We start from the raw sequence: 27,354 nt of genomic DNA, 5'->3' as shown, positions 1-27,354 counted from the left end.
AACCTGGCTATTTGGGGTGGACCTAGGCAATATGGCCAATGAAGACATCATCATCCTCTGGCTGCTCGGGGGTGGGGGCAGGAACCTGGGGTACTGAACCCACCCTGAGAGTATTTAGCAGGAGAAGGGAATGAGATTTTCTTTCCTGCAGCCCCACCTTGCAGAATTGAGCTCCTCTCTGGGGAGTCCCTCCCTCCCTTTATCCGCTGGCCTGGGTGGCCCCTTGCTTCCTGCCCCCAAAGTAGTGCTTCCCTTTGTCTTCTCTCAGCCTCTGACCCTGGAGGAGGAGCTGGGAGGGAGGAAGCATCTATTTTTCCAGGCTGTTTCTGGACTAGTCTGCTAGGGAAGGAAGAGATACCCCACCAACTCGCCGGATGCTGAGGGCAGAGGTGGGGGAGGCTATTTTTAATGCGCTTCCAGGGTGTGTCCAGGACTTCTTGCTGCCCTGGCCTGGAGACAAAGGCTCCTTCCCCAGCCTTTCTCAACAGGAAGTTGTCCCTGGACCTGTCCATCTCGCAAACTTGGTTCCTGTGGTAGCCATGACCCCTGGCACCCCTCCTTCAGCCCCCAGGTGACCACGGCTCCAGTCACTCACACCACCAACTTGCCTGCCTCATGTGCCACAGCCACTGCTGGCTGGGCTGAGAAACTGGGCATCTCCCTGCCACCGTCCCCATCGGGGTGTGGCCGCTGTGCTGCCCCTGACACCTCGACACTCTGGGCTCTAGAGAGCTTCTTCCGGATGCGCCCACCTGGGGCAGCCTCTTTGCGCTGGAAGGCACCGAGGCCGGTGGCAGGCAGCCCTTTGCTCTTGACTCTTGGCTTCAGCTGGGCCACCTTGTGGGCCACCGAGGGTGACAGCGCCGCCTGGCCACCACTCTTCCTGCTCCGCGCCTTCTCCTGTGAATAGGAGGTGAAGCTGCATGCTCAGCACAGCCCCAGAAAACAGCATCCCCGGGGACTTGCCCTGAAAAGGGACCTAAGGACATCTGGCCTGGGACATAGGGCTGCCTACCGGGGCAAACACCATGCCCATCTATCTACCCACCCCCTTCCCCGCTTCAACTCTGGATGGTAGAACAGGTAGAACAGCTGAGATGCGGAGAGCTCCTGTATATCATGGGTATATGCTACGTGCTTTTGTGAAAAGGAAAGACAGAAGGGCTTCTTCGGCAGAATGACCAGCCAGATCCCACCCATGCCTACAGCCTGTAGGAGGCAGAGGGAGGACAGCTCCAAGTATGAGAACAGCCTGATCTACAGAGCAAGCTCCAGACAATCAAGGAGTACAGAGACAGAAACTGCCATCACCACCCCCAGCAAACCACCCCCCAAACAAGCAAGCAAAGTCAGAAACAGCCTTCTGATGTCTGAGGCCACGGAAGAGGTGAGAAGAGGCCCAGGACCTTGGAGAGTTAAGGAAAGTGGAAGGATTCAGGATTCCGCCCGAGTCAGGCACTCTGACTGTGGATTCCCAGCCTCAGTACATTGCTATACATTTCACTTCTACTGGAGTGTGTATGTGGCAGGGCATGGCTCAGGAGACCAGTGACAAGCCACACAGGGAAAGCTGTTGCTAGTGTGGTGGAGGCAACTACCCCCCTGGTTACTACATCTGCCTATCTATGGCATCACTTCCTTTAATCAAGGTATCAGCGGCTCAACCACACCCTGGCAGGTTCACCGAGCTCAAGGCCTCATTCCTGACATCACCTGGGGTGAGGGTAGAGGTCTGGAGACTCACCGAGGAGGCCCTCTGCAGGCCTGGGTAGGCACTCTTTTCCAGTTTGCTTCGCTTCCTTGTGGGCTCGTCACCTCGTAGCTCCGCACACAGCAGGCTTAGGCTAGCACGCACAGCCCTAGGGGGAAGGCAGTGGTGGGCACGGGGCAAGCAGGGCCTGGGTATCAGCATCCTCCACACAGTCCCTGAGGTGTGTCCTGCGGGGCAGCCCATGTGCAGGACAGTCTTCTGTCTCATCTGCTAAAAGCAGGCACTGGGGGTGTCCACCCAGTACTGAGCCTCCCAGCCAGTCTCTCCTGCCTGCTGACTACCAGCTCATAGTGGTCCTTGGAGCAAGGCTGTGCTGGAAATAAAGACATCTTTCCTTTCCTCCCTGCTGGGTTGGAATGCCCTTGGGGTGTCCAATCATGAGCCAGTGACCTAAGGCCCAGGCAGAGGGATTTGGGAACTGGTGAAGACATTGGGTCCCTGGGATACACCCCAGTACTTGTGAGCCAGGGCTGTGTAGCTACCTAACTTCTCAGTGTTTTGGGTCTGTGGCCTCACTCTCCACCTGGAATAGGGGAGAGTAACATAGGCTCCTGTCTGCGGAGCTGGGGTAGGGAATCACTCAAGTCTGGGTTTGGCCCTCAGGATATGGCCAAGTGGTGACACACACCTGTAATCCCAGTGCTTAGGAGACTGAAGCAAGAGAGACAGACTATCAGAGCCAGGCAGGAAGACCTGGTCAGATCTGGGCTTTGAAAAAAGGCACGGAAGGGGAAAAGGATATTGGGATACAAATAGGGTCCACTCCCAGCAGAGGCAGGGTAAGGACAATAGGTAGAGAAAGGTGGGCTCCTACTCCTAGACCTCAGAGGCTTGATGGGGGGCAGGTCCTTGATTTAGGATCCTGTGAAGGAGGCTCATACATCAGTGTCCATTTTCCAGATGGGACCAGGAAACTGGCTCAAACTAGGGGTGTCAGCCAGTCCTGAACTTCCTAGTCAGCCCTTTCTGGCTGCTGAAGCTCATGGTGGCCTTGGGGCCCTCCCCGCAACTTACCCAGCTTTAATTTCCCATGTCCCATGGTGAGCTATCTCCTCCAGGCTGATAGTTAGGTCAGGGGTCAACATGGTCGACTCTCATGTGGGCAGGCTTATGTCTCCCATTTCCTTCCTAGTACCCCACTTCCCACGAGAGAGCCGACACTGCTTGTCTGCCTGTGGCTGGGCAGGGGCTGGGGTGTGGCCTCCCACCTGCCGACCCCTCAGCCCTCACAGTGCAGAAGGAAGCTGTCTGCTCAGGAAAATGAGTGGCAGATGGGGACTGAGGGCCTGGCCCAGCCCTGACCTCATACGCCAGACACCACTCTCCACCTTCCTGTCCAGCAAGGAGGCTGGACCTCTGGAGGCAGGGGAGGCGGCAGGAAACCCCTGCAGCTCCGGGAGCCTCCTTGACCCCAGTTTCCTGCTGCTTTTCCTGGCCTCGCATTTCCGGCATGGAGGGGGCCTAGCCCTGGGGCCCAAGGCTGCTACCTCAATGGGTTCTGGAACAGGGCTTGAGACTCCAGACAGAAGCTGGAGGTGGGGAGATTGCCAGGAAACCCACGCTTTGCAAATAGAGGACCCTGGCTGTGGATCCTTCCCAGCCTCAGGCTGCTGGCTTCTCTGGGTCACAGGAGAACTTGGCTGCAAGGTGGCTATAGGTTAAGCTTACTTACTGGAAATTAGGCTAGAGTCTAGTATGGGCAATATGGCTAGAGCTGGCCAGGGCCAGAAAGGACAAGGCTTGGGGGTACATTATTGCTCCCCAATGTCCTCCACTGAACCTCAACCTCCAGGGGCCCTATCCTGCCCAGCAGTCCCCAGGCTGCAGACTGGTTCTCAAAGGAAGGCCCTTGAGGTCCCTGCTGGGTGACACCTGGGTAGGACAACAGGACATCTCAGTGAGGCCCCCAGCCATATGGTGAATCCTCTCCATTGCCTGCAGCCCACACAAACTCCCCCGCCCCATAACCTTCTCTGCATTTGCTAATGTTTTGTGACATAAAGCCCTGAGATTAATTTTTTGCCTCTGTCTTAATTGAAGGAACCATTTAGTGCCGATTTAACTATTATTACCAAATCATCAGGATTGATGCAGTGCACACGCGTGCGCGCCAATCGTGTTTGGAGGAGCTCGGAGGATTTATGCAAATGGGCCTGCCGGGAGAGGCAATTTGTAGCCGAGAAGGACAATTATACCCGGCCCGGGAGTGCGCCAACGACTGCGCCGGGCGGGTAATGGATAATAACATCGCGCGGCAGCCGTGAGCAGCAGCGCAGCGTGACCAACGACTTTATACAGTGCAGATAAAGAGCCTTTTACGCAACGCCGCCTCGCATGCAAGGGGCTAGGGCTGGCTGGTGGCTCTAGTGGGGTGATGCCACAGCCTTAGCTACAACCAGGTCCCCAAAGTTGGTACAGCCAAGCAAGCCTAGGCCGTGGCTTCCCAGGAGGGGGCGCTGATGCTGACGGCCATGCCTGGAAGATGGATGTCTGTACTGGATGGTGCCAGTCCCCCAGCAGGAATCTATCTGTTGGACACTTGACAAGGCCTCAGGTTTTGAGAGGGACACACTAGGCCTTCAGATGTGTGTGCAGGGGGCCAGCAATTCCTGAAGCCATGGAGGAACTGCGACCCTCATGGTGCTCAGGCCTGTCCCATATACTCCTGTCCCCATACTCCAGACTCACCTGGCTTTCCTGCCTTCACTCTGGGCAAGCTGGCCCCCAGGACGCAGAGTGGGCAGTGAGCTGGGATGTTTGCGCTTCCTTGGCCGGCCAGGTCCTCGCCGTGCAGGACTCCGTGAGCTCTCTTCTCTCCTGAGGGTTACAGAGGGTATGTCAGAAACACACTCCATCCCTAGGCCTATTGGAGGGCACTGCCCTGCAGAGGGATGCTGGGGACACCAGTTCTCCCCAAGTGTAATGGGTGACAGGTTGAAGGCAAGGCTCAACTAGGTCCCTGCTGCCCAGAATCTGTGAGAGGACGCAGCACTCTCTGGCCTTATCTGGGATCTAACTGCCTTGTACACATTGGTCAGGAGGTGCCCATTGCCCCTCAGGCAGCTGAACACGTTTCTTCTGCCCCTGGAGTAGGTCCCAGCTCCTAGTCCTCAGTCACACTCTGGCCTTAGCCACCATGGCCATTGTCCCACCATCTTGTGGACAGACCTCTCTCTATGATGCCTCTGCTGAACGACTGGTTCTTCCACCCAGAATCTGCCTAGGTCTCATGAGCACCATGCACATCACAGTCTCCAGGTTGTTCCAGGACAGCCTCTGCCCATAAGGTGGCAAACAAGGCCAGGAACTGTCCTGCAGTGCCTCCTCATACGATGGGCTAGTAGGGATCAAGGGTGCCAACCCCACCAGAGGGGCTTACTCATGGTCATGCCTGCGCTGCAGGCGCGCCAGCTCCCGCTGCTTCTCCTTGTAGCGTCTCTGCAGCTCTGCCAGCTGCATGCGCATCTCCACTTCCTGTGTATCCAGCCGGTCAATGGCAGCCTTCAGGGGACATACCTGTGTGCAAGAGTTCAGAAACCTGAGCGCTGTGACCAGGCCTCAGGGTGGTGTGGGAGGCAGCCAAGGCATGCAGAGCTCTTCCCAACTGTCACGGCACTGGGTAGTGTGTGTGTCAGGGTTCTCACTTACAGGCTTGGTTTTCGGAGCCCAGGTGTCCTTACGCTGCAGGATCTGCATTCTAGGGGTGAGCCTGGGGCTTCTGTCTGGGTCGGCAGTTGGGGCCTGCAGTGAAGTGACTGAGTTGTCCAGGCTAGCAGCCTCCACTAGGGACCAAGCTGTGGCCAGTGTGGCAAGGTGCTGAAGGTTGAAGGCCAGCACATCCTCATCCTCTGCTGGAGGGAGAGGTATGGGTCACACACTACCCCTCCAAAAGGCTTCTGATGTCAGCTCCTTTCCCAGCAGTCCCGGCCTGGAGCTGCCCAAGTTCCTCAGGATATGAGAACCGAGGGTGGGGTCAAACCACAGGGAACAGCCTGTCTGCCAGGCTACAGCTGGGGAGAGCCACCATAGGCCACAGTGCAGGGCAAGCAGGTTCATGCAGGCCCAGTACAGTGTCTACAAGTATGTGTGCACCCACTCTTCTGGACACTAGGAAATGAGCAGACTCTTCTGGACACTAGGAAATGAGCAGACTGAGGAGGAAGAGGCTTCCACCATGAACCAAGCACAAAATGAAGCAGACCAACTCTTCTCAAATCCTAGGCCAGTGCAAGTGAGCTGTGCTCTAGAGCCTGACTTAGTCACATGCAGCTACCCACCACATTCCGTCCACCCTCCCACCAGCATGAGTTAACAGCTAACCACAGAAGGAAAACCTGGGTTGGGACAGGGAGGGTTGGTTCAGTCCTGGGGCAGAGGGTTGCATGAATTCAGGGAAGAGACTTGGGGCACAGATGCTATGAAGGACTGGGGATGACTGAGCTGATCCCACAAGGACATCTAAGAAGGGTCAGAGACGCAATCCAGGAGAAGCCCAGTCTGAGTGGACCAGTAACACCCCACCCACCAACCCCACAGCAGCAGACTCCGGATCACTCTGGTCAGTTGAACTGACAACCTTCTCCACTGGAAGGAAGTAAGGCTCCTCAGAGACAGCTGAGGCTAGAGGGCTGCAGGATGACTCTGGAAAGCAAGGAAGTGCTCCAAGAGCGGCAGGGGCATGTGGAACGTACCCAAGGGCTCCACCACCCAAACCCAAGCAATTTGGTCATCAGAACAAAGGGTGACAGCAATGGACCATTGGAGCTGAAAAGAATCTCTACCCAGGAAGGGCGCTGAGGTCAGAATATCAATGCAGAGAGGAAGAGGCCTCCACAGCTCCACAGCGCTTCTGCACCAAGGTTCCACACTACCAAGGGGCAGGCAAGAATCATTTACACCAGAGGGAACCCAGACCACCAATGACAAATCAAAACTTCAGCCCTCTTGACAGTGGACAGATGCCTTGGAGAGGTACACACACCTTGCCCTGGAGTCCCAAAATTGTACTACTGGAGTCTAGTCAACAGGAACATCAGTGAAGCCCAGCCGAACTGCCCCACAGTGATGGTGAAACTCATGTCAGGTACATGAGGTAGGACGCACAACACAGGGGAAGACTGGAAGACCAAGGAACAGTCTCCCTTAAATGCTGCTTCTGGCTGGGCAGTGGTGGTGAATGCCTTTAAGCTACACTTAGGAGGCAGAGCTGGTGGGTCTCTGTGAGTTCAAGGCTAGCCTGGTCTACAGATCGAGTTCCAGGACAGTCAGGACTACACAGAGAAACCATCTCAAAAAAGAAACAAAGGGGGGGGGGGTTTGCTTCTGTGATTCCAGGAGGTATCTGGACAGGCAGCTTGCAAATACTCAAGCCTTTGTGCATAATTTTTTATCATGGGATACCTTCCAGCTTAGAGACAGGCTGTAGGTCCCTAGCAATGAGAGAGAGGAAGCAGACCTGGCTTTCTCTTTAAGAGGGCAGATTCCTTCACCCTCTGCAAACCTAAGTCAGATGTGAGCCCTATAACTCCTTCCTTTGCTCCGGGTGCCCTTGAGGCCAGGACTTCGCACAGATGGCTCTGCCAGGCCTGGGCCACCCAAGGGTCTCCCTTTTATCCTGGTACCAGCAGCCTGGCTCAGCACCTACTTTTCCCATTGGTCTCCTCTCAGATTGATGGTGGAAGAAGCTGACCTGAGTGGCTTCAGCTGCAGCAGCTACCACACTTCGTAAAGCTACTATTCCAGCAATGACTTAGGATCAGTCCATTACAGGGCCGGGAGAAGGACAGGGTACGGTACACTCTAGGAGGACCACGCAGACATGGCACAGCTGGGCAGCTGCTAGGACTCTACTTTCTGGGATCACACCCTGTGACTAGAGCCACAGCATGGCTTGGCAGCTACAACACCCACACGAGATGCACACCGCCACCCCTGTACAGCTAAAGGTATTTTTTACTCAATGAATGGGCTCCAGTCTTGCTAGCATCCAAATGCAGTGTGGCAAGAGCAAACACTGTGCCTAGCATCTGATTGGTGCCCATGAGCCCCCCACCCACTATTGTACAACCTTCATATGGGAGGCCCTGGTAGCTTGGCTTTGACACAGGGCACCCCACCTGACTCAAGTAAGGCTTCAGCAGGGGTCCAGCCAGGGTTCCTGGGTCTCTCCCCTCTACACAGCCCAGCAGGAACTCCTCCAGGGCCTGTGCTGCCTGGCACTGCCCATCCCTTCCCTTTCCCCATGACTCTTGCCAGGGTAGGTCTGAGGTTAGGCTGCCCTGCAGCCCCCCTCCCCCCGCCCCTTAAGAACAGGGGCCTTCAGGAAAATCAGTTTTACAAGAACATTCCATCTATCTCCTCAGAATGCAAAGGCACAGGGGCCTTGGGAGCTTTAGGCATAAGGAAAACACAGCTGACCCTGTGTTTGCACCTTTCCTGGATCTCGCTCTGTAGACCAGGCTGGCCTCGAACTCACAGAGATCCGCCTGGCTCTGCCTCCCAAGTGCTGGGATTAAAGGCGTGCACCACCACTGCCTGGCTGTTCTTTTTGCTATAAATAACATGTTGAACAATGGCTGGCTGGGGTGCTCCTCAGTGAGGGTCTTCCTTTGCAGCCCCAAGGGAAATGCTATTTCTTTGGCACTGAGGAGGGGGCTTCTAGCGCAGGGGCAGCTGGGGATTGTGTGGGGTCTCTCTACTGAGTAGAGACTGTTCAGGCTCCAGGTCTCATTCTATTGTACTTGTCTGAGAGCCTCTAAGTGGCTGGCTGGGTGAGTTTAAGAGTACCTTGTCCCAGAAGTCAGCCTGAAGCAGGAAACCCTACAGCTGCGGCCTGGTGAGACAGATGGGACCCCTCCTGAAGCTTAGGGACTCAGCAATCCCAGTCTGGTGCCACCTTCCCTGACAAAGCAGTAGACTGAGCTTGCTGGCCCCTCTCCTGCTTTAGGCCCTCATCTAAGCCTCTGCCTCAGGTCGCAACATCTTCTGCTTGAACCTGCCAAAGAGAGGTGGTCCCAGTCCCAAAGGTCCTGCCCAGAGCCAGTGGCTCCTCCAGGCTAGAGTGGATCCTGTGGCAGCTGGCACAACTGCGTCTGATTTCCACGAAGGAGGACCCATGGGGGCAGGAAGATCCCCTCCCTGGGGTTTTCCTTTCTTTAGAGACAACTGCACCGGGTCAAAGGCTACTATCTATCTGTCTGACCCTGAGGGTCCAGTTCCCAGGGTTCCAGGGAAGGATGCTGTAGCTGGGGCTCACCTTGCATGGCCAGTTCACTCTTCTGCCGCTGGATCTCCAGGTCAGCTAGTTCACTGAGCAGGGCAATCCCATGAATCCCTGAGGTATGGGGCAGAGGGGCCGTGCTGAGGGGCACCGAGGCTGCTGGGGTCTGAGGATCTGGCAGGCTGATATCAGGTAGGTCCCCTAGGTCCACAGTGGCAGCCACCAAGGCATCCAAGCCTGGCAGCGCTTTGGGTGGTGGGTGGCTGTGGTTGGGAGTCCTCCAGTCCTCCTCTGAGTCCCCCTCATTCTCTTCCAGCTGTGCTTCCTCCTCCTGCAGCTGGGCCGCATCAGGGACCTTCTGTGAACCTTCATCCTTGTCCAGGGCAACTGGGCTCCCTGCTATCTGCTCCAGTGCTTGAGGGGCGGCCCCCGCAGTGGGCCGTAGCACCTCCTGACCCATAGCCCTCTCATTCTGCATCCCTCCCTGAGTAGAATTAGTCTGGCCAGTAGCCTCAGTGCCCCCTCCCTCAAGGAGGTCTCCGAATCTCAGTGCTTGTAACCCTTCAAGTGGACTGGGGTCCTCTGCCTTTCCTGGTGGGAGTCCCCGCTCGACAGGGTGGGGTATGATGGCAAGGTCCTGGATGGTCTCCCTGGCTCTTGAGAGCATCCCGGGCTTCTCTAGGCTCCTGGGACTGCAGGGGGGTGGCTCCCCAGGTAGGAACGTCCTTGTGGGCTCAGGCCGAGTCCCTGGGGTAGTGGTTTGCATAGTTTTGGGGTCTGGGAGGTCAGAGGAGTGCACATCTGCAGAGAGGGAGAAGTCCACACCAGCCGTGGGGTTCAATCCTGGAGGCAGGTCTGTAAAGGAAGGCACATGTGAGGTGCCTGCTGGGAATAGCAAAAGCATGGCCTCACTACAGGATGAAGGACAGAAGCTTCCTGGCCTGAAGGACATGAGACATGGATGGGGGCCATGCTACTCTGAGGTGAGGCTTCAGAACCAGCACCAATCAGGGACCCACAGGGATGGACCCTCAGGAGCAGCTCAGGTGTGGCTGTCTGGAAAAGAGGGTTTGGTTTGGTTTTTGTTTTTTTGAGACAGGATTTCTCTGTGTAGCCCTGGCTGTCTTGGAACTCACTCTGTAGACCAGACCGGCCTCAAACTCACAGATCTCCCTGCCTCTGCCTTTCCAAGAGCTGGGATCAGAACCAGTCCGGCTGGAAAAGAGAGTTTTTAAACCATGGTATTTGAATTGGGGTTTTCTCTGATCTAAAACAAGTCGGCAGCATGAGCGGCATTATGTCCTATTAATTTAAGACAAAACAAAACAAAACACTCAAACGCAAGACCTCTGCTGGCTCAGTCTCCTTACTATGGAACTGGAACAGGCTTTATGTTCAGATGGGTTCCCAAAGTGCTCAGCCTGATTCAGAGAAAGTCATAGGCTACTGGAAAGCTGGTGGGTTGCAGACACAGGACCCCAGCACAGCCATCTCTCTGTGCCTCAGGCAGGGCAGACTATTTCTCTGGCCCAGATGGTGACACTGGCCCTTTGCTCAGCTTTGTTAAAAACCTGGGGTCACTGGCTGGGGACGGGTCCCCAGTCTGATGCCACCGTCTGTGGCAGGCCAGGCACATCACCACTCACAGGCTCCCTGCACTGGCCAGTGGACAGGGTGGATTTTGTTCTTATTTTGCCCCATTTACCCACAGTAAAGGTGGCCTAGATCTGGGCCATTACACTAACCCACGGATCACAGGAGGATTGTCGAGATGGACGGACGAGAGAGGAGGAGGAGAACTTCACCGCCTCAGTATGGGAATGCCTGGGTAGAAGAGGGGTAGCCCCACCCACCCAGTAGGGGTAAGACTCGCCAGACCAAAGCAGCTCATTCCCTCACCTGGTTCCAGCGTGGTGAGGTCGGTTCCAGCCTGCTGGCCCTCCCCACTCTTGTCCTTGGTGCTAGGCACCTTGGAGCCAGGCCCCGGGCTGCCAGGAGGACAGACGGATAAAGTGCAGGGGGCGCTGGGACGAGGTGGTGGCGTGGGGCAACTAGCCGGGGTCTTCAGAGTGGGTGAGTGGCAGCAGGGTGATAGCTTGACCAGGCCTGTAGTGGTAGATGAGGGGGGGCCCTTGGCCATGGGGGTTAAGGCAACTGGCTTGTGGGTGGACTTTGGGGCCTTCTCCTGGGCAGGTTCCTCCAGCTCCATGTGGCGATCCTCAGGCTTGCGCTGTTGAGTGGGGGGGAGAGGCTCAGATGGCCACACCCTCAGCACCCCAGTGGCCCACTGTTTGGTGGGAGACATGCAAGGGTGTCCTGGGGTCATCTGCATGGGACCTGGAGGGGTAGAATAGTCTTGGGTCTCAGGCTGAGTGGCTGTTAGGAGCATGGTACCTGGAACTGGGCTGCTCGCTGTAGCTCTATGGCCTGGGTGGTCCGTTGCTGTTGCTGCTGCTGCTGCTGCTGCTGTTGCTGCTGCTGCTGTTGCTGCTGTTGTTGCTGCTGCTGCAGTGCATACAGCTCTTGCTGCCTAAGCAGCTGGGACCGAGAGTACACTGGGAGCTGGCCAGGGTGCTGCATGTGTGAGGCAGGGCCCCGGGCCCCATACATGGGGGGCCACAGTGAGGCCTGGTCCATAACTTCAGCTGTGGGCAGAGCCAGAGGACTGTCAGTTCCAGCTAGAAACGAAGGACCCACCTGGGCAAATTTCCCCCTTATCAACCAGTTCCATCTCCCTTCAACCCTTCTGAGCCCATCCCTAGCCCTGTCCCTGAGGAGATAAGCCACATACCTCATAGTTCTCTCCTGGGTCTTGGTCAATACTTGCCTACTTGGTCCCATCCCTCCTACCAAGACTGTTGCCCTCCTCAGATCCACTGCCAACAGCCCCACACGCAAAACAGCCAGACTGGAGAAGAGTCCTTACCGAGTGTGTGAGGGGTAGTGTGTGGTGTGGGTTCCGAGGGCAAGATGACTAGTTGTGTGGGTGCATCCTGGGGAAGAGGGAACACAGAGGGCATGGAGCCTGGCACAGAGGCTGGGAAGCCAGGGGGAAGGTTCTGGTGCAGGGCAGGGTGTCCGAGGCCTGAGGAGCAAAAGTGTTGTGTTCAGGCCAGAGAGCCCATGCGTAACTCAGGCTTCCCACTCCTGGGTGGTTAGGAGAGGAAGACCTCCAACCCCAAGACAGCCTCCCAGTCTGCTCTTGGAGCACTGACCATAGGAATGGCCCCCCATCCACAAGGAGGGACTTCGGGTGCGGGGCAGCCAGTGGGGGTGGGCAGGGTGGGGGGGGGGGGCCGGGTCCCCGCCCAGCTGGCCGCCTTGCATCATGAGGTGGGGGGGCAGGTCTCCAGGACAGCTGCTTGAAGGGTGGATCCGGGCAAATTCCACGAGGTCTTTGTTGTCTCTGTAAGATCACTAGAGTCAGCTTGGGCCCCCTCCCTTGCCCTAGCCAACCCCACCCCTCAACAGACCGTCAACCTGCAAGGGGAAATGGAGGTGGAAGGCTCCTAGGAGACCCCAGGCTCTGGGCCTCAGTTTCAGCAGTGGTGCTGCTGGCAGAGGGTAAGTTAGCAGGACCCTTTGGGAATGTTGGAATTCCGTGTATGCCCTGCACATGACAGGCCAGTGCCTGATGTCACGGTTATGACACCTCCCTTCCTCCCCGAGGACTCTGAGTGGGCAAACCCATCAGGGCCTCCACTCAGCTCTTACTGTAATAATAATTCACGGCTGGGCAGCCCCAGGCGGTCATCACATATCCGGGTCCTTTCCTCCTCACTCTCCAGGTCCAGCGCATGGGTGGTACGGGGTCCTCCAGCAGCTGCAGAGTAAAGACAGAAACATCAGGCTGTGATATCCAGAGCCACTGACTGAAGCATACCTTGAGTTGGGGGCTGATGCACTGAGGCAGGGTCCCCTGTCCCTGGGGGTTTTGGAGGATCTTCTAGGGGCAAAAGTGGGGAGTCCATGGAGTTCACAGGCAGGGAAGGAACACTATGGATGCCGTCTACCTTGCTCTCCTGACCAAGGATATCATACCTTTGAAGGTGGGGGCCGCCCTGCCCTGCCGCCCACTGTTGGTACTGTAGGCTGTATCGGGTCTGCCAACTGTGTCCTTTTGCCGGGCCAAGGCCACTGCAATGCCCACAGGTGGCTGCCGCACTTCCCCATCTCCATGTGGAGCCTCGTGTTCCCTGCTGCGGGCACAATCAGGTCTCTCCACTGGGCCTGGGCCCTTAGTGGCTGGGAACTTGGCTTCCTGCTGGACACAGCTGGCCTTGAGGCTGCCCAGACCCACAAAGGGAGCCTTCTGCCCCACGACCAAGGCTTGGTTGCTGTACTTGAGCAGGTTCTTCATGGCTGAGACCTCATCTGGTGGAGTGGGAAGCTCCTGGGACAGGAGGGTTGCCTGTTGCAGGCCACTGCCGAAGGGGTCCAGGTAGGCACTGCCCTTTCGTTCCTCGCTGATGGTCATAGAGGTGCTGTGGCTTGTCTGGACACCCCATGGAGGTATATGTGGCCCACTGTAACCCAGAGAAGCCAGCTCCACAGACTTGCGTTTAGCCTCAGCCCCACCGCCTCCTGATTCTACCTCAGGAGCCACCAAGTGCTGCTGATGCCGGATTCTGGCCACCTTCTGGGCCCCTAGAGGGCCAGCAGGGACTTCTTTGCTGGCCATTTTGTCTAAAGTGCAGCAAGCCTGGGTGGCCTTCCCACTCAGCGAGTCTTGGTGATTGGGCCGGGCACAGTCTTGCGAAGGGGTAGGCAACTCGAAGTAGCCACTTTTGTCCAGACTACCTTTGGGAAGTCCAGGGAAAGGGGCCTCGGGGCCTGCACTGAGATACTCCAGGCCCTTTAGCCGGGTGTGGAGGGCCGCCTCAAATCCCCCAGGTCGCCGTTCACTCTTGCCCTCGGCCTTTAGGTGGGCGTAGGAGACTCCATAGGGCGCACCATGGTCGGGGGCCATGGCCCCATCCAGGTGCCGGTCTTTGCCATCACCTGCCACGGCACAGGCCTCTGCTACTTGGAAAGGGCGGCTCTTGTCAGCCAGGTGTCCCACAGAAGGCACAAAGGTGGGCCCGCTGGCCTTTAGGTCCCGGGAGACTTTGTCCTGCAGGGGGCAGAGCCCATCTGGACCTGCATGCAGCTGCAGGCAGGGGAAAGAGCCTGCGGGACCTGTGCTGAGGGGAGGGGGTGGCCCAGCAGGCAGGCCAGAGGGTACTGTGTAGGACACAGCGTGATGCAGCATCTGCCGCCTCTCCAGGCACTCACTGAAGGCTGGCCCAGGCTCCACAGGGCCCGCCACCTCCTTGGCACAGCGTCCAGGTGCTGCTACACCCGTGCTGGGTCGGCCTAGCATGCCCCCTGCGCAACTGGCCAGTGAGGCCTTGCCTATGTCACCATTGAGTACCTTGGTGTTGAGCAGGCAGGAGGTGAGGTGCTTGGGGCGGCCCTCACAGGACCCCCGGGGTGCAGGGGGTGCGGGACCCCCCTCCTTGCAGGGCCCCTCGGTGGGCATGGGCGGTACCAGCTTTTGTCGGTCTTTGCTGCTGTCCTCCTCTGCCACAGGTCGTTCTCTGCCCTCCGCTACCTTGCTGGCTTTCTCTTTGCCCAGCTCTTTACCCATGAGGAAACGATCAAACTCCTTAGGACCCTTCTGCAGCGGGGCAGTCTCAACGCGGTCCCGACTGCAGGATCCGATGGGATGAGCAGGGGAGGCTCGGGGCACTCCAGGGAAGTTGTGGTTGGCAGGTAGGATTGTGGGCTGTGGGGGCAGGTTTCGCAGGTAGAAGTTTTCTGTGAACCAAAAGTGCCAAGGTCAACAGGAAGTGGAGAGCAGCCAGCCATGAGCCTATTATACCAGTGTCTGTAACCCTGACAAGGTTTTTGTTTTGTTTTGTCAAATCAAAGATGGGGCTGGAGAGATGGCTCAGTGGTTAAGAGCACTCACTGTTCTTGCAGAGGACCCAGGATTAGCTCCTAGCACCCACATTATGACTGACAACCATTCATAACTCCAGCCTCAGGAGAGCTAACACCCTCTTCTGACCTCTGTAGACATCAGGCACACAAGTGTTGCACGTACATACATGCAGGCAAAACACTCATGCACGTAACATGAAATTTTAAAAAACAAAAAAATATTTTTGAAACCATAGACACAATATAAAACAACCACCTTCAATTGTTCGGTTGGGGCAGGCCCGTAAGTACAGCAGGAGCATTACCACCGTCCACAGCCAGGATTTTATCAACTTTCCACACTGAAGCTTCCTGTTCTAAACACTGGCAGTCCCCTTCCCCCCTTTTCTGTTTTAGCCCCAAGAGCCTGGAGTTGCAAGATCTTGGCCCTGTCTTTTCCTAGCCTGCTAGGTGTCTTAGATTTTCAGAGTAGAGGTGGGTATCTCTGCCCTCTGTTACCTTGCTGGCTTTCTCTTTGCCCAGCTCTTCACCCATGAGGAAGTGATCAAACTCCTTAGGACCCTTCTGCAGCGGGGCAGCTCTACAAAGCTCCAGGGATGTGCAGCCTAGAACAGGTGCTGTGGACAGCCAAGTGCCCAGTGGTGCAGGGGGCAGTGATGCCTGTAGTTCCTACCCCTCTCTGATACCAAGTGCTGTGACTACCATGGTAAGAGTGAGTCCAGGATATCTGAAGATGGGATGGTGTGGAAGACCCACCTCTGGGACATTCTGAGGAGTGCCCTCCACCCACCAGACTGCAACATCTTTTTTTTACTATCTCAGATTAATAGGATTGGGGCAGGGTGGGGGAGGACCAAAAGGGAGGACGGAAAGTGGTCTCTGGTGAGACAGAATTATCCCTCCTAGCATCCCAACCCCAGCAGCTCTAGGTCACCCAGCTTGTGGATGGTAGCTCCTGAGGATTCCCTCTGCAGTCGGGCCCTGGCTCTGGGGCAAACCCTTCCTGTCCAGGTAGGGTCACAGCTCCAGGTTGTCATCAGTAAGCCCTGGGGACACCCACTCTCTGCCAGCCAAGCTAGAGCTATATCAAGTCTCTGGTAGACCCCAGGGGCAGCCCTGCCTCCCTCTAGCTGGGTGGGTGGGCAGTAGAGCCAGGGCCCCAGCTTAGGGAAAGCACCAGGCAGGGAAACAAAAGAAAAAAACGTTTGCAACTTGTAAAACTGTCCTCAGTCATGTAAATTCCTTGTCAATTTCCTCTAATTAGAAACAAGGGGGAAGGGGAGAAGGAGAGGGGTAGTCCAGGAGAAACCTAATTAGCTCAATTTCCAAAACCAAATAATGTTCTTGGATGAAGCTCCACCACAATATTGTGAAAGCGGAGAGGCCTGGCCAGCAGCCGCCAAGACACCAGTCAGCCCTACCGCCCAGAGGGAGTCCCTGGGCCCAGGTTCACCAGTCTGGTTTCTAGGGCTTAGCCTAGCCACCTGCCCACCCTTGACAGATGCTGTCAAAACAGCTGCAGGCATGGGGGGGGGGGGGGCTGTGTGACTAAGGGCTTGGTGGATCCAGCCTACAAGCGCTCAAGTCTGATCCCTGAGAGCATGTGGCTGGGCTGTCTAGGATGGATGAAACCAGGCCCCTAAGTGGGGCTGGGGTAGGCTTCCTGGCCACACCCTAAGCAGGGCAGCCTGCACCATTCACAGCTAGCCCAGTACTAGCAAAGCCAAGGCTATTCTGAGCTTCAGAGACTCTAAGATTCTTCTATGCCCAAATGTGCAGAACTGTTCCAAGGATCCAGACATGCTGGACACCCTCTGGACCTTAGTTCACCTTTCTGGTCCAGGAGGGCTCCCCAAAGGCATTCTGTCCATATCTCAGTTCCTAATGACTACTGGCAAAGAGAGGGCACTGTCCTCTACCTCATGTGGAGCTCCCTAGGGATTTGGTGAAACATCCTACCTTCACCCGCTCTCCACCTGCTGGCACACCAGTGCCTTGTCACACGGGGACCAGCTGTGTCTAGCACCCCCTAGCCTCCATCCTACCTTCACCCACTCTCCACCTGCTGGCACACCAGTGCCTTGTCACACGGGGACCAGCTGTGTCTAGCACCCCCTAGCCTCCATCTCTGAGCTGAGTTGACCTCCTCAAACTGTACTTACTCAAGTGGTCCCTCCTAGAGCCTGGGCTGGAAACCAGGGTCATTAGGAAGACAAGCCTCTGCCCTGGCATGCATTCCTGACACCACTAACTCTGGCCCTACGGGACTCTATGTCTGGGTTTGTGTCTTATCTCATCACGGGGCCACCTCACACTAAAGCATGGCCACTAATCCAATGCCAGCCCCGGATCTAGCCACACCACAGAAGAATGCCACAAAGTGCAAACAGCCCCCCCCCCCCCCCCCCAAAAAAAACCAAAACATCTCCACCTAGTGACAGAGACTGAAATCTCTGGCTTCAGCCCCAGACACCTCTAGCCAGGTGGAAGCTGAATCCATGCTCTTGTAATGCCTGCTTGAGGAACTGTCTCATGGGATAGGGCTGGAACAGGGGCTCCTGTCTAGAACTGGCTCAGACCCAAGAGTAAGTCAGGAATGCAGCTTCTGTACTGACTCCCCAGGACACTTCCTGTCCTGACCCTTGGTCCTACAGGCAGGTAACGAGAGCTTGTGGGTCAGCATGGTTGTTTCGGCGTACCCTCAACTAAGTACTGCACCTGCACCTGGTGGTGGTGCTGGGACATCCTCCTCCGGGCCCCACCTAGCCTGGGGAGGAGAGCTCACCTAGTCGCTCTCATGGTACCCCTTAAGCTCACCCCCAGCATGCGCTGCACCCCACACCAATCCCCACAGCACTTGCCTTTTTGGGTTCCATAGAAACGATGTTGCCCATAGAGAACATTGCTGTTTCCATGGTGATCCAAGTGGCTCACGGGTAGGAAGGTAGATGCCAGACTCCCCGAAAATCTGGGGTACGCTGGAGCTAGGGAAGTAAAGCACTGGCTGTAGAGACAACTCTTACCACCCTGACCCCAAGGAGGCAAGAAGCAGGCAGGCAGCCCAGGAGCAACACCCCGCAGAGCCTGCTCACAGCCCGCCAGTGGGAAATCAACCCATCAATACATCATATTAACTCTGACTCGACTAATACCATCCCTCCGGTGAAGCACAAATTGAATTGCTGATGGGCTGGGGGCTGGTAGGGGAAGCTGTCTTTGATCTCCTCCCAGCAGTGCTCGGTGTGGCAGGAGCTTCCAGGCCGGGCAACAAAGGGGCTGGAGAGGCGGCTTGAAGGAGGAACAGACTCTCCGTGAGTTCTCAGCCAAGGGAGAGCCAAACCAGAGAGGGCCTCCAGCCTGCACCCTGCACAGGCACCCAGGGAAACAGATGGTCTTGGCAGAGTTGTGCTGTACCACAGCTGGTCTGGGCGACTCACACTCTAGGTAACTGAAGCTAGGACATGGCCAGTTCCCACTTGTTGGAAGCCACGGGTCTCCCCCTTCAACTGTCTTCTCTAGGGGAACTCAGCATCTTACGTTCTTGTCTGCAAGGTCCCTGGCATGCCACACGGGGTACAAGGCCTTAGCCCCAATTGCTACCTGTCAACATAGTCGTACTAAGCAGCTCCCCGTCTGCCCCTCTGAGACAGCCAAAGTTCTGCAGGGCTGTACCTACATGGCATAGTAGTAATGCTAACCACAGCCTAGAGCCAACCCCCGCTGTTGACCTTGGGCCGACAGTGGCTCTTGTCACAGGGAAGAACGTTCCTTTCCCCCTGACCCATGAGGTCCCTGCTTGCAAGAAAAATGACTGATCCCTGACAGCACAAAAACTGTAGCACTGTGAGCTGGAGAGATGGCTCAGTGGTTATGAACACTGGTTGTTCTTGCAGAGGACCTGGGTTCAATTCCCAGCACCTCAAAGTGGTTCACAGCCACCCATAACTCCATTTTTCAGGGAACCCAATAGCTTCTGATCTCAGTGGGTACCAGGCATACATGTGGTACAGACATATATGCAAGCAGAATACTCATACACATAAAATAAAATCAGTACATCTAAAGTATTTTTAAAAAGGGAAAAAAAGCTGCAGCATCACAGACTCCTCTGGGGAGGCTCAGAATTGGAGACTCAGTGTGCCACCAGCCCCAGTATTAATGGTTTCTTGGCTGGTCCCTCCCATCAGGCCTGACAGGAGCCTGGGGACCTGGACCTGCATCAAACTCACCAAGGAGTCTTGGCTGCTGGTAGCTACTGCCCTTACCCACTGCTGTTACCAAGACAGCTGCTAAGAAACGGGAAGGGGAACTTAGGTCTCCTCCAGTCTGCTCACTGGCTTAGGCCGCTGGGGTGACGGATCTTCGAGGAGACTGAAACTATCCCTAAAAGGGATTGCAAGTCCTCAGCAGAGTCAAGGTCAGTCAACTCAGTATGAACCTAAAGGCCAGTTGTGGGTACCTGGGGTTGGGGGGCCCTGAGGCCTATTGTGAGCATTAGGCAGAGGCCTCCCAGCGTGAGCTGGGGAACCTGTAGGATCCACTCAGAGATGCTCTGCCCAGTGGGCAGGCATTTCCCCACACTATAGAACAAATTAGAATAGGGCAGCAGGCTGGGCCCAAGCGGGGTCTGCAATATATGCTGCTCTGGACATGTCCCCATAGTCAGGCATGAGGACTCTCTCAGTGTCACAGTGAATTCAACAAGTCTCGCAGCTCAGTTTCACGCAGCCTTGCTTTACTTGGCTCCCCTGATTCTTTTACCACAGAAGTCCCAGGCTGTTGAGGTGGGGACTTCTTTGAGCCCCTCGTGGCTGAGTTTAGGAGAATGAGGTGACAGCCTGAAGAAACAGATCCAGAGCCACATGACCGCTATCTGGCCATGTCTGTCCTGTCCCATGTCTCCAAACACTGATCTGCCTAGATGCTGAAATAGAGGAGGTCTCTGTGGCATGGGGCCAGGCAGCTCTGCAGCGTCCTTGACACTCAGCTCAGGCAAAGGACTCAGAGCTGGTAAGCAGTTCACAGCACACACACAAGTCTTGGGCAGAGACCACACGCTACACCCTGATCCCATGGGACTACCACTCAGACCCCTGACTAATGACACCGTGGGACAGTCTCTAGCTTGGTGGCTCTTGGGTGCTACTCATAGGAAGAGATCTACCTTGTCTGACAGTGCCATCTTCCATCTGAGTCACAAGGCTGGGGAGGGGGGTGTGTGTGAAGACTCAAGAGAATTCCCTGACATGGAAACCTGCCTACACGGTGTAGCGCCATCTCTCAGGTGAGAGTGTATCCTCAGACCGCACGGGAGGACCTGGAGACAGTTCCCACTGCCAGGCTTCTTGCTCTTGCTGAAGAGCAGGCTGAGACCAAAAGACCTGCCCCATTGGCCTGGTGTGTGTGGACACATCTGCAGCAGATGTTAGCCAGATTAAACTCAGCTCCTGGAAGACTTGACAAAAGCGGAGAGAGAGGCCTGGGTGGGAGCAGCTGGGCAGGGGGGTTGGGGCCTAGAGGAGGGGGGTAAACCACTGCAGCTGTCCCCTGTAATTGGCTGCTGTTAAATGTTTTACGGGCCTCATTTTTTGGTAAACAGAAGTCTGTAAATTCCTCCTTCCCAGACAATGTTTCCAGGCTCAGAACCCCCCTTGACTCTGAGGAGGCCTGGGCCTCTTCCTGCTCTCTGGGGGCAATGGGCACTTGGCTAACGGAATAAAGGACCTCCTTCCCATCCATGGTACTTAGGGTGCTGTGAAAAGGTCGGTGGCTGTCAACCCAGGGAGCAGGGCTGAAATCTACTGGCCATTCTGACGCATGGAGGCTCTTCGTCTCCCAGGCCCCAAATGGAGGAAATGACTAGAGAAAGAAAAGGAGGAGGGCAGAGTCTGGGGGGGGTGGAGTGAAGAGAGGGGGTCTTCTTTTTCGTTTTGTTTTGTTTTTCGAGACAGGGTTTCTCTGTAGCTTTGGAGCCTGTCTGGACTCGCTCTGTAGACTAGGCTGGCCTCGAACTCACAGAGATCCACCTGCCTCTGCCTCCTGAGTGCTGGGATTACAGGCGTGTGCCACCACTGCCCGGCGAGAGGGGGTCTTCTTAGCCCAGCAGCAGAAAGACCCCATTCTTTTCCCCAAGACTACTTCCTGAACTGAAGAGGAAAATAAAAAATGACTTTCAAATCCAAGCTGCTCTGAGACGGGAACCAAGGCTGGGAGATGCAGCATCCTGAAAGGAACACCAGGCCTGGGACGGGAGGATCCTGGTGGGGAGCCAGGGGTATCGGGGAGAAGACCCGAGGGCAGAGAGAACTCACTTCTGTCCACCAGGTCTACTCGGCCCGTTCTCCTGCTGGAAGTTCCAGATCCCAGGGCTTCCCTTTGCCCACAGCCTCTGCCCATCTCAAGCTGGAGGCGCTGTGATAGCTCAGTGAGCATATGACGCATCTGAGGACACCTGCTTCCTTGGAACTCCTAGCTGACTTGGGGAAGGGACCCTGGGTAGGTGTGGAAGCTGGGCTGAGGATATCCCATCCTGCCCTGCCACTGCCACAGCTACCAAAGACCCTGATGATGGTGAAGGTGGGGATTCCTGATCAACAGGCAGAAAAAGTAAAAGAAGATGGCCAGCAGTGAGGTCATCTATAAACAGCATTCAAAAGACACAAAAGACAGCAGAGTAGGCAGGTAAATGGGCAGCTGGGCAGGGAAGCCATGAGGTGGGGGCTCCTCCTGCCCACCCAGAAGGAATAGGCACCCAGAAGATCCTCAGACTGGCTGCAAGCCTCCACCTTCCCACAGCGACACATGGGGCCTGGGACCATTTGCTGTCACTTAGGATGCTGTAACATGTGGATGCTCAACAGGAACTTGATGCTAGCCCTCTCCCCGATAATACCCCTTTCACTTACTGCCAGGGATTTCCAGTGCAGTTTATTCAATGACAGACCAGAGTGCTGGACTAAGAATCCTAAAGCTAAGTTCTCATGCCGCTTAATTGACTAGTAATGTCTGCCCTGGGAACAGACAGGATGTGGCAGCCAGTTCACAGGATGCTTGCCATCTCTGCTTTGGTGGCTGAAGGTGGTAACCTAGCGACAATCCGAGCTCTCCCTGCCAAATGCCCCCGCTTCAGGGTCTCCTCATGCTAGTTGGTCAGAATCCTAGTCATGGAGGCCAGGATTTCAAAGTGAAGCTCCCAGGATTGACCACCCAAGTGGCTGGAGATCAGAATGGCAGCCTTCAGAGTATGTCTCCTCCCTAAGGCCTGCAGAGTGCCGACCCATAACTGCAGGGAACAGGGCCCTGCAGTCTCTATGTCCCCAGGCTGAGAGGAATAACTAAGAACCCGAGGAGCCAGGCTCCCATGGGCAGGCTGCCCTGGGTCCAGAGGGACAGTCCTCCACATCACAGGGAGAAGCACGGCACTGGCCAGTGGGCAGAACTGGGGGGCTGGGGAAGTCGACGAGACAGGACGCCCTGGAGCAGGAGTTTCCTGATGTGGCCCCAACACCTTTCTGGCACCTAGGACAACAGTTCTGTCATCCACATCTTCTGCAGCACTCCCAGATGGTCTGTTGTGCCTGGGACTCTACTCACCTAGGGCCAGTGAGCATGTGCATCTGAATGGCAACTGTTTTTGCTCAGGTGAGACCCAAAGATCCAGTAAGGTTTTTGCTGGTGACCACGGCCACTGCCCCCAGGGTATATCTGAGAAAGGGTGCTGCAGGTAGGAGCCACTTAAGTACTGGTCCTGTGTTGTTCTGTGTCCAAGCAGCTGGGCTAACCAGGGTGGTTTACAGGTGAAGAAACATGCTCGGAGCCTCTAAGCAGAGCGACTGAACCTAAGACTAAGGCAGTTCTTGAGGCTGTGACAACATGAGGATGAAACCCTGAGACCCTGTAGGTGTTTCCTTCTGACTGCTGGAGGTAGCCTAACCAGTGGGACACCCTGATCCCCAGGGCAGAGTCTAAGAGTTCACTCCACAATGTTCTCCAAACTAGCTCAGCAGCTCCTGTGGACATGGGGAGGGATACTATGAGATTTGGAGGACCTAGGGTGATGCAGAAGATCCAAGAGGAAGGGCCAAGGTTCTGGGGGCGGGCAAGGGGATATTTCATGCAACAAGTGTAGAGATGGCCAGCAGTTAAGTGTGTGCAGAAGACCCAAGTTCTGTTTCCAGCATCCACCTCTGGTGGTTCACAATGACCCAATGCCCTCTTCTGGACTCATGAGCACCTACACTCACATGTGTACACGCCCCCACACAGAAACATTTATACACATAATTAAAAATTAAAAATAATCTCTTTTTTAAAGGAATAAGGAGAAGCTCCAGGATACAGTGGCTCATGCCTACATATCAGCAACGAGGAGGTGTGGGCCAAAGGATCACTGCACTTTCTAGACCAGACAACCGGCCTTTACAGCAAGGTCTAGGCCAGAGTTACACAATGAGTCTGTTTCAAGAAAACCAAATGCAACAGCAAAAGAAAGGCAGAGAGTGCCCAGGGTCTAAAGAAAAAGTGTTAGGGCATGCGCAGCCACCAGGGGGCAGTTCCAGGGCATGGAGTCTGATGGGCCACAGAAGCCTCTGGCCCACCCATGTAGGTGGATGCTGGATGGGACCTGTCTTCCTGCTGGACATTTTCCAGCCCCTGCTTACTCCTGTGCTGAGTCTTGAGGTCTCATAAGGTATTGAGGGAGACAGAGGCAGCTGGAGAAATGTGGGAGTGTGTGGGGTCTGGAACAGCAGGGTACACTTGGTGGTGGCTCCTGTCTCCCTGGGATCTAGCCAGGCATGGATGGAGAAGTGGCCACCAGGGTGGGTGTGGCTTTGACAGAAGCTGGCCAGGCAGCCAGCCAGTGCTGGCACGTGTGTCTATGGCTCCCCCTCCAGGTGGCATAAAAGACCACGGCTAGCAGAGCCCAGTCAGCTTGGAGCTCTGTACCCATCTCCAACCCCCTAGCAATAGCATCCCCTTTCATTATCCTGTGGGTGGTCCCAAGCAGGCAGCTGGGCGGGGGGGGGGGGGGGGGGTAGGGGGTGTTGTGCAGGCTCACTGACAATGGGGCCAGCTGTGCTGCACCACACCCCAACCCCATCCACCCAGGCCAGGTTGGCAGTTAGCCACTCACCTCTGCCCCAGGCTAGTTCTGCTGTCCACCCTACCCCAAGGCCTTGATGGTCCACTTCTGGCAAGACCTGTCATCTTGGGTGAGCCAAGGGACCAGAAGGCCTGGGGCTCAGCAAGAAAGTCCTGCTCCAGGCCAGATGTTCCTAGGCGGCTCCTCCAACACCAGGGTGCATCCCTTGAACCCCCAGCTGTTCCAGGGACACAGGAAGCCCGGGCCCCACTCTAGCAGCTGCCTTGCAGATGGTGTGTGTGTGGGGGGGGGGGTTCTGGTGCTCAGAGAGTCCCTGTCAAGAGGAGGAGGGCACCTATGGCTAACTCCCACATGAAGTGCTACTTGTCAGCCCCATCCTGGCCTACCTGCCCTAGACACAGAAGATGGGGAGGAGGCTGGGCAGAGTCCATGCATCTCTACATTCTGGGGGTGGCTGAAGGACAAGGGTGAGGCTGGGCCTCCTGGCCGACTGCCCAGGAAGCCCCCATTGTGGACGGCCCCCATTCTTGGGCCGTGTCGCGTGCCCCCTGCCTGCCTTGCCCCCCACCCTCCTGTACACACATGGCCGAGAAACAGGCCCTAGCACGTGGAGCCAGCTGGCACCCCGTCAGACTAGCAGCCAGGCACGCTGCCAGGGCAGCCAGCCAGCCTGCCACTCGCTCCCGCCCCACCCGCCCTGGCCTCTACCGCACAGAGCAGGCTGCACCATGTGGCCTGTCAGGGAGTGAAGCTGTAGACGTAGAAGACGGGGAACCCCCCCTGGGGGGGCAGTGAGGGGTAACCTGAGGCACAGGCCTGAAAAGTATGGGTTGTCATATGACTCCCAGACAGATGTGGACTTGCTGCCACTCTCAGGCACAGCCCACTCCAGGACCGCTGCCTCCCCACTCACCTGTCTTCAGCCCCCAGTGGGCCCTGTGCTCTGCTGTGGGGAGCCGAGAACATCCTGCCTCTTGTACTGTATGCACCTGCGCTTGCTCTCCCATACCTGACTCTGGGAACTTCATTTTACACCTGTCACAGTGGGCGCCCAGCAGTGGGCAAAGAGACTCCTGCTGCCCTTGGAGCTGGTCTCAGAGACAAACGCTTTCTCCTCGGGACACAGCCAGGCCCCTATTCCTGCCTTGAATGTAGGATGTGGGACAGAGTGTGAGCAAGTGGTCGGACACAGCCCAGAAGCCCAGCTAGGCTCTACTCTCCAAACACACTGTCTGAACACTGGCTTTCACCAGCCAAGTGGGCATCCTTGGGGCTAGGGCATGAAAACAGAACCTATAGAGGATGGGCTCCATGTCGGGGGCTGAGGTTTGAGGGCACCTAGGGTGGGTTATAAGCAATTCTACCAGACAACCGTTGATGTAAGGGGAAGTAAATGGTTGTGGGTGCTCTCAGGAGACCTCCGCCCACCCTCTTGAGTGAGTGACCCAATAGGGAATAGGACTGGGCTCTAGGGCAGGTGGTGCCACCCACAAACCGTCCTTCTTGCTGGTGGTGTCTCCTGGGATGGGATGGAGAGGAAGCAGGCACATGTGTCTTTACTGAGTAGGAGGTGGGCTGACATTCCCGGGTACTGATGGGGCACCGTTGGTTACAAGGATGGAAATCAGGTCAGGTGGTCCAGGTATGCCAGTCCACCTGTGGTCAGTGCAGGGATGCAGCCCTTCCACGAGTGGTCTCCACTCCTTGTTCCTTTTGCTTGGCCACCCTCATCTTTCCTGCAAACATCCTGGGAGCCAGATGCTATGGCCAGCTGGGAGATGCCCAGCAGACACAAAAGGCTGGTTGGAGAACAGGGAGCAAGTGTTTCCTTCAGGGCCTGGGGCCACCCACAGCTGGCCAGGGAGTCTCTTACCAGGGCCCAGCTCTGTCAACCCAGACTCCACCCAGGACTCTGCTGGGAGGGCAAGGGTAGGTCTGGGCTGAAGACCCCACTCTGCCTCTTCAGTCCTCAGGACCTGGCCTCCCCTCCCGTCCAGGAGAGCATGGTCTCTTATTGCCTGTCCAGCTTGTGTGCTCTGGGCAGAGCCCGAAGCCAGATTACTCCAACAACTGCCCCTCCCTTGTCACCTGTCCTGTTTGGAAAACAGCCCCTTCTTGTTGCACAAAGAGGTTTCTCAGGCTTCCAGCAGTGCTGGGCGCTAATCTCTCTGCCTAGAACACGGACGGACGGGCTGTGCGCCGTGTGTGGGTCCACTGCACTCTGTAAACAGGACGCCTGAGCGCAGCAGTCATTGAGTTACGGCTGTGCCTGGTGCCAGGAGCGAGAGCTCTGTGTGCCCGCTGCCAACTGCAATTACCTCCCTCGTGCCAGCCAGGGAGGGGGGTTAACCCTTCCTGTACCATGGGGGATGCACAATCAAGAGAGCACAAGCAATGACCAGGCCAGGAGTACTGGGGACCTGGGGCCACCTCCCAAGCTACCCTCAGACACCCGGGCAGGGTACACCCCAGTCTGGAAAGGCCAAGAGAGGTTCTAGAGACCATCCTGTTTTGTGATGTTTGAGAGTCACAGGTACTTCTAAGGGGCCAAAGTGTACCAAGTGCCAGGCTGGTGGCCTAGGAGGAGCTTTGTCACAGGCAGGACTGGGGTGGGGGTGGGATCAACAATGGTCTCTGCCTGCTGACAGCTCTCTTCTCCCTGCCTCTCCCTCCCAGCTGACACATCTGGAACCCATGCCTGCTTGAGTCTGGGGAGGTGGGGGGCAGCTCATGGTGGAGGGCACAGCCCAGTCCGGCTGGCCCAGCTGCATTCCAGATTTCTTTAGTTCCCTGGAATCCTCTCTGCCTAACATCTGGAGCACACATCTGGCCAGGACCAGTGCCTACTGGGGCCACCCCCATTTCCAACCAATTACCTACGCCCCTGAGAGACTTCCTCAGCAGGGAGGCAGCCCCCTGCTCTAGCACTCTGGGCAGGGCCTGACAGCAAGGGTTTCACCACTTGGTTCATGATCCCTGGGGCATAGTCAGGAGCGTAGGACCTGACTTACCTTCGTGGGAGTGGGAGAACCAGATCTGGGAGGTGGCAGGGTGGGATCCTCGGTAGGCTGGCTCAGAGGGAGTGGATGTAGGGCCACTGGGGTGTGCAGAAGCTGCTGATCCCAGGCTGCTGGTGAGGAAGCTGCCCATGAAAGAGGAGGCTGGGGGATTTCCCATCAGACGGCTGCTGGCTGTGGACACAGGACAAGAGTGAGTCTGTGGTGCCGTGGACGGCACCTACTCCCCAAAGCCCTCCTCCAGGTGCCTTGCAGGAACCCTAGCTCCCAGAGGGCCCCTGTCTTCAAATGTCCAAGAAAACCATGGCAGGAAAAGCTG

At 56.4% G+C, this 27,354-nt stretch overlaps 1 protein-coding gene across 6 annotated transcripts in view; it reads right to left on the bottom strand.

Annotated features, from left to right (window-relative positions):
* Positions 1-27,354, bottom strand: part of Bahcc1 (BAH domain and coiled-coil containing 1) — a 64,050-nt gene that overhangs the window by 8,204 nt on the left and 28,492 nt on the right. For 4 of the 6 annotated variants that reach the window (XM_036196989.1, XM_036196986.1, XM_036196987.1 and 1 more), the window contains 14 exons: positions 27,030-27,209; positions 17,777-17,899; positions 13,032-14,789; positions 12,705-12,813; positions 12,206-12,396; positions 11,917-12,075; positions 11,385-11,635; positions 10,890-11,220; positions 9,027-9,845; positions 5,420-5,622; positions 5,151-5,287; positions 4,460-4,588; positions 1,745-1,859; positions 609-900 (listed from right to left, as the gene is read on the bottom strand). In XM_036196989.1, the coding sequence (XP_036052882.1) occupies positions 609-900; positions 1,745-1,859; positions 4,460-4,588; positions 5,151-5,287; positions 5,420-5,622; positions 9,027-9,845; positions 10,890-11,220; positions 11,385-11,635; positions 11,917-12,075; positions 12,206-12,396; positions 12,705-12,813; positions 13,032-14,789; positions 17,777-17,899; positions 27,030-27,209 (4,797 nt within the window). The remainder of the gene's footprint in view (positions 1-608; positions 901-1,744; positions 1,860-4,459; positions 4,589-5,150; positions 5,288-5,419; positions 5,623-9,026; positions 9,846-10,889; positions 11,221-11,384; positions 11,636-11,916; positions 12,076-12,205; positions 12,397-12,704; positions 12,814-13,031; positions 14,790-17,776; positions 17,900-27,029; positions 27,210-27,354) is intronic. The other 2 variants (XM_036196990.1, XM_036196991.1) reach the window with 2 other exon arrangements.

Source organism: Onychomys torridus, chromosome 8 (genome assembly GCF_903995425.1).
Source record: "Onychomys torridus chromosome 8, mOncTor1.1, whole genome shotgun sequence".
Lineage (NCBI taxonomy): Eukaryota > Metazoa > Chordata > Mammalia > Rodentia > Cricetidae > Onychomys > Onychomys torridus.
Note: the sequence above shows the minus strand (reverse complement) of the source record. Positions and strands in the feature narration are given on the sequence as shown.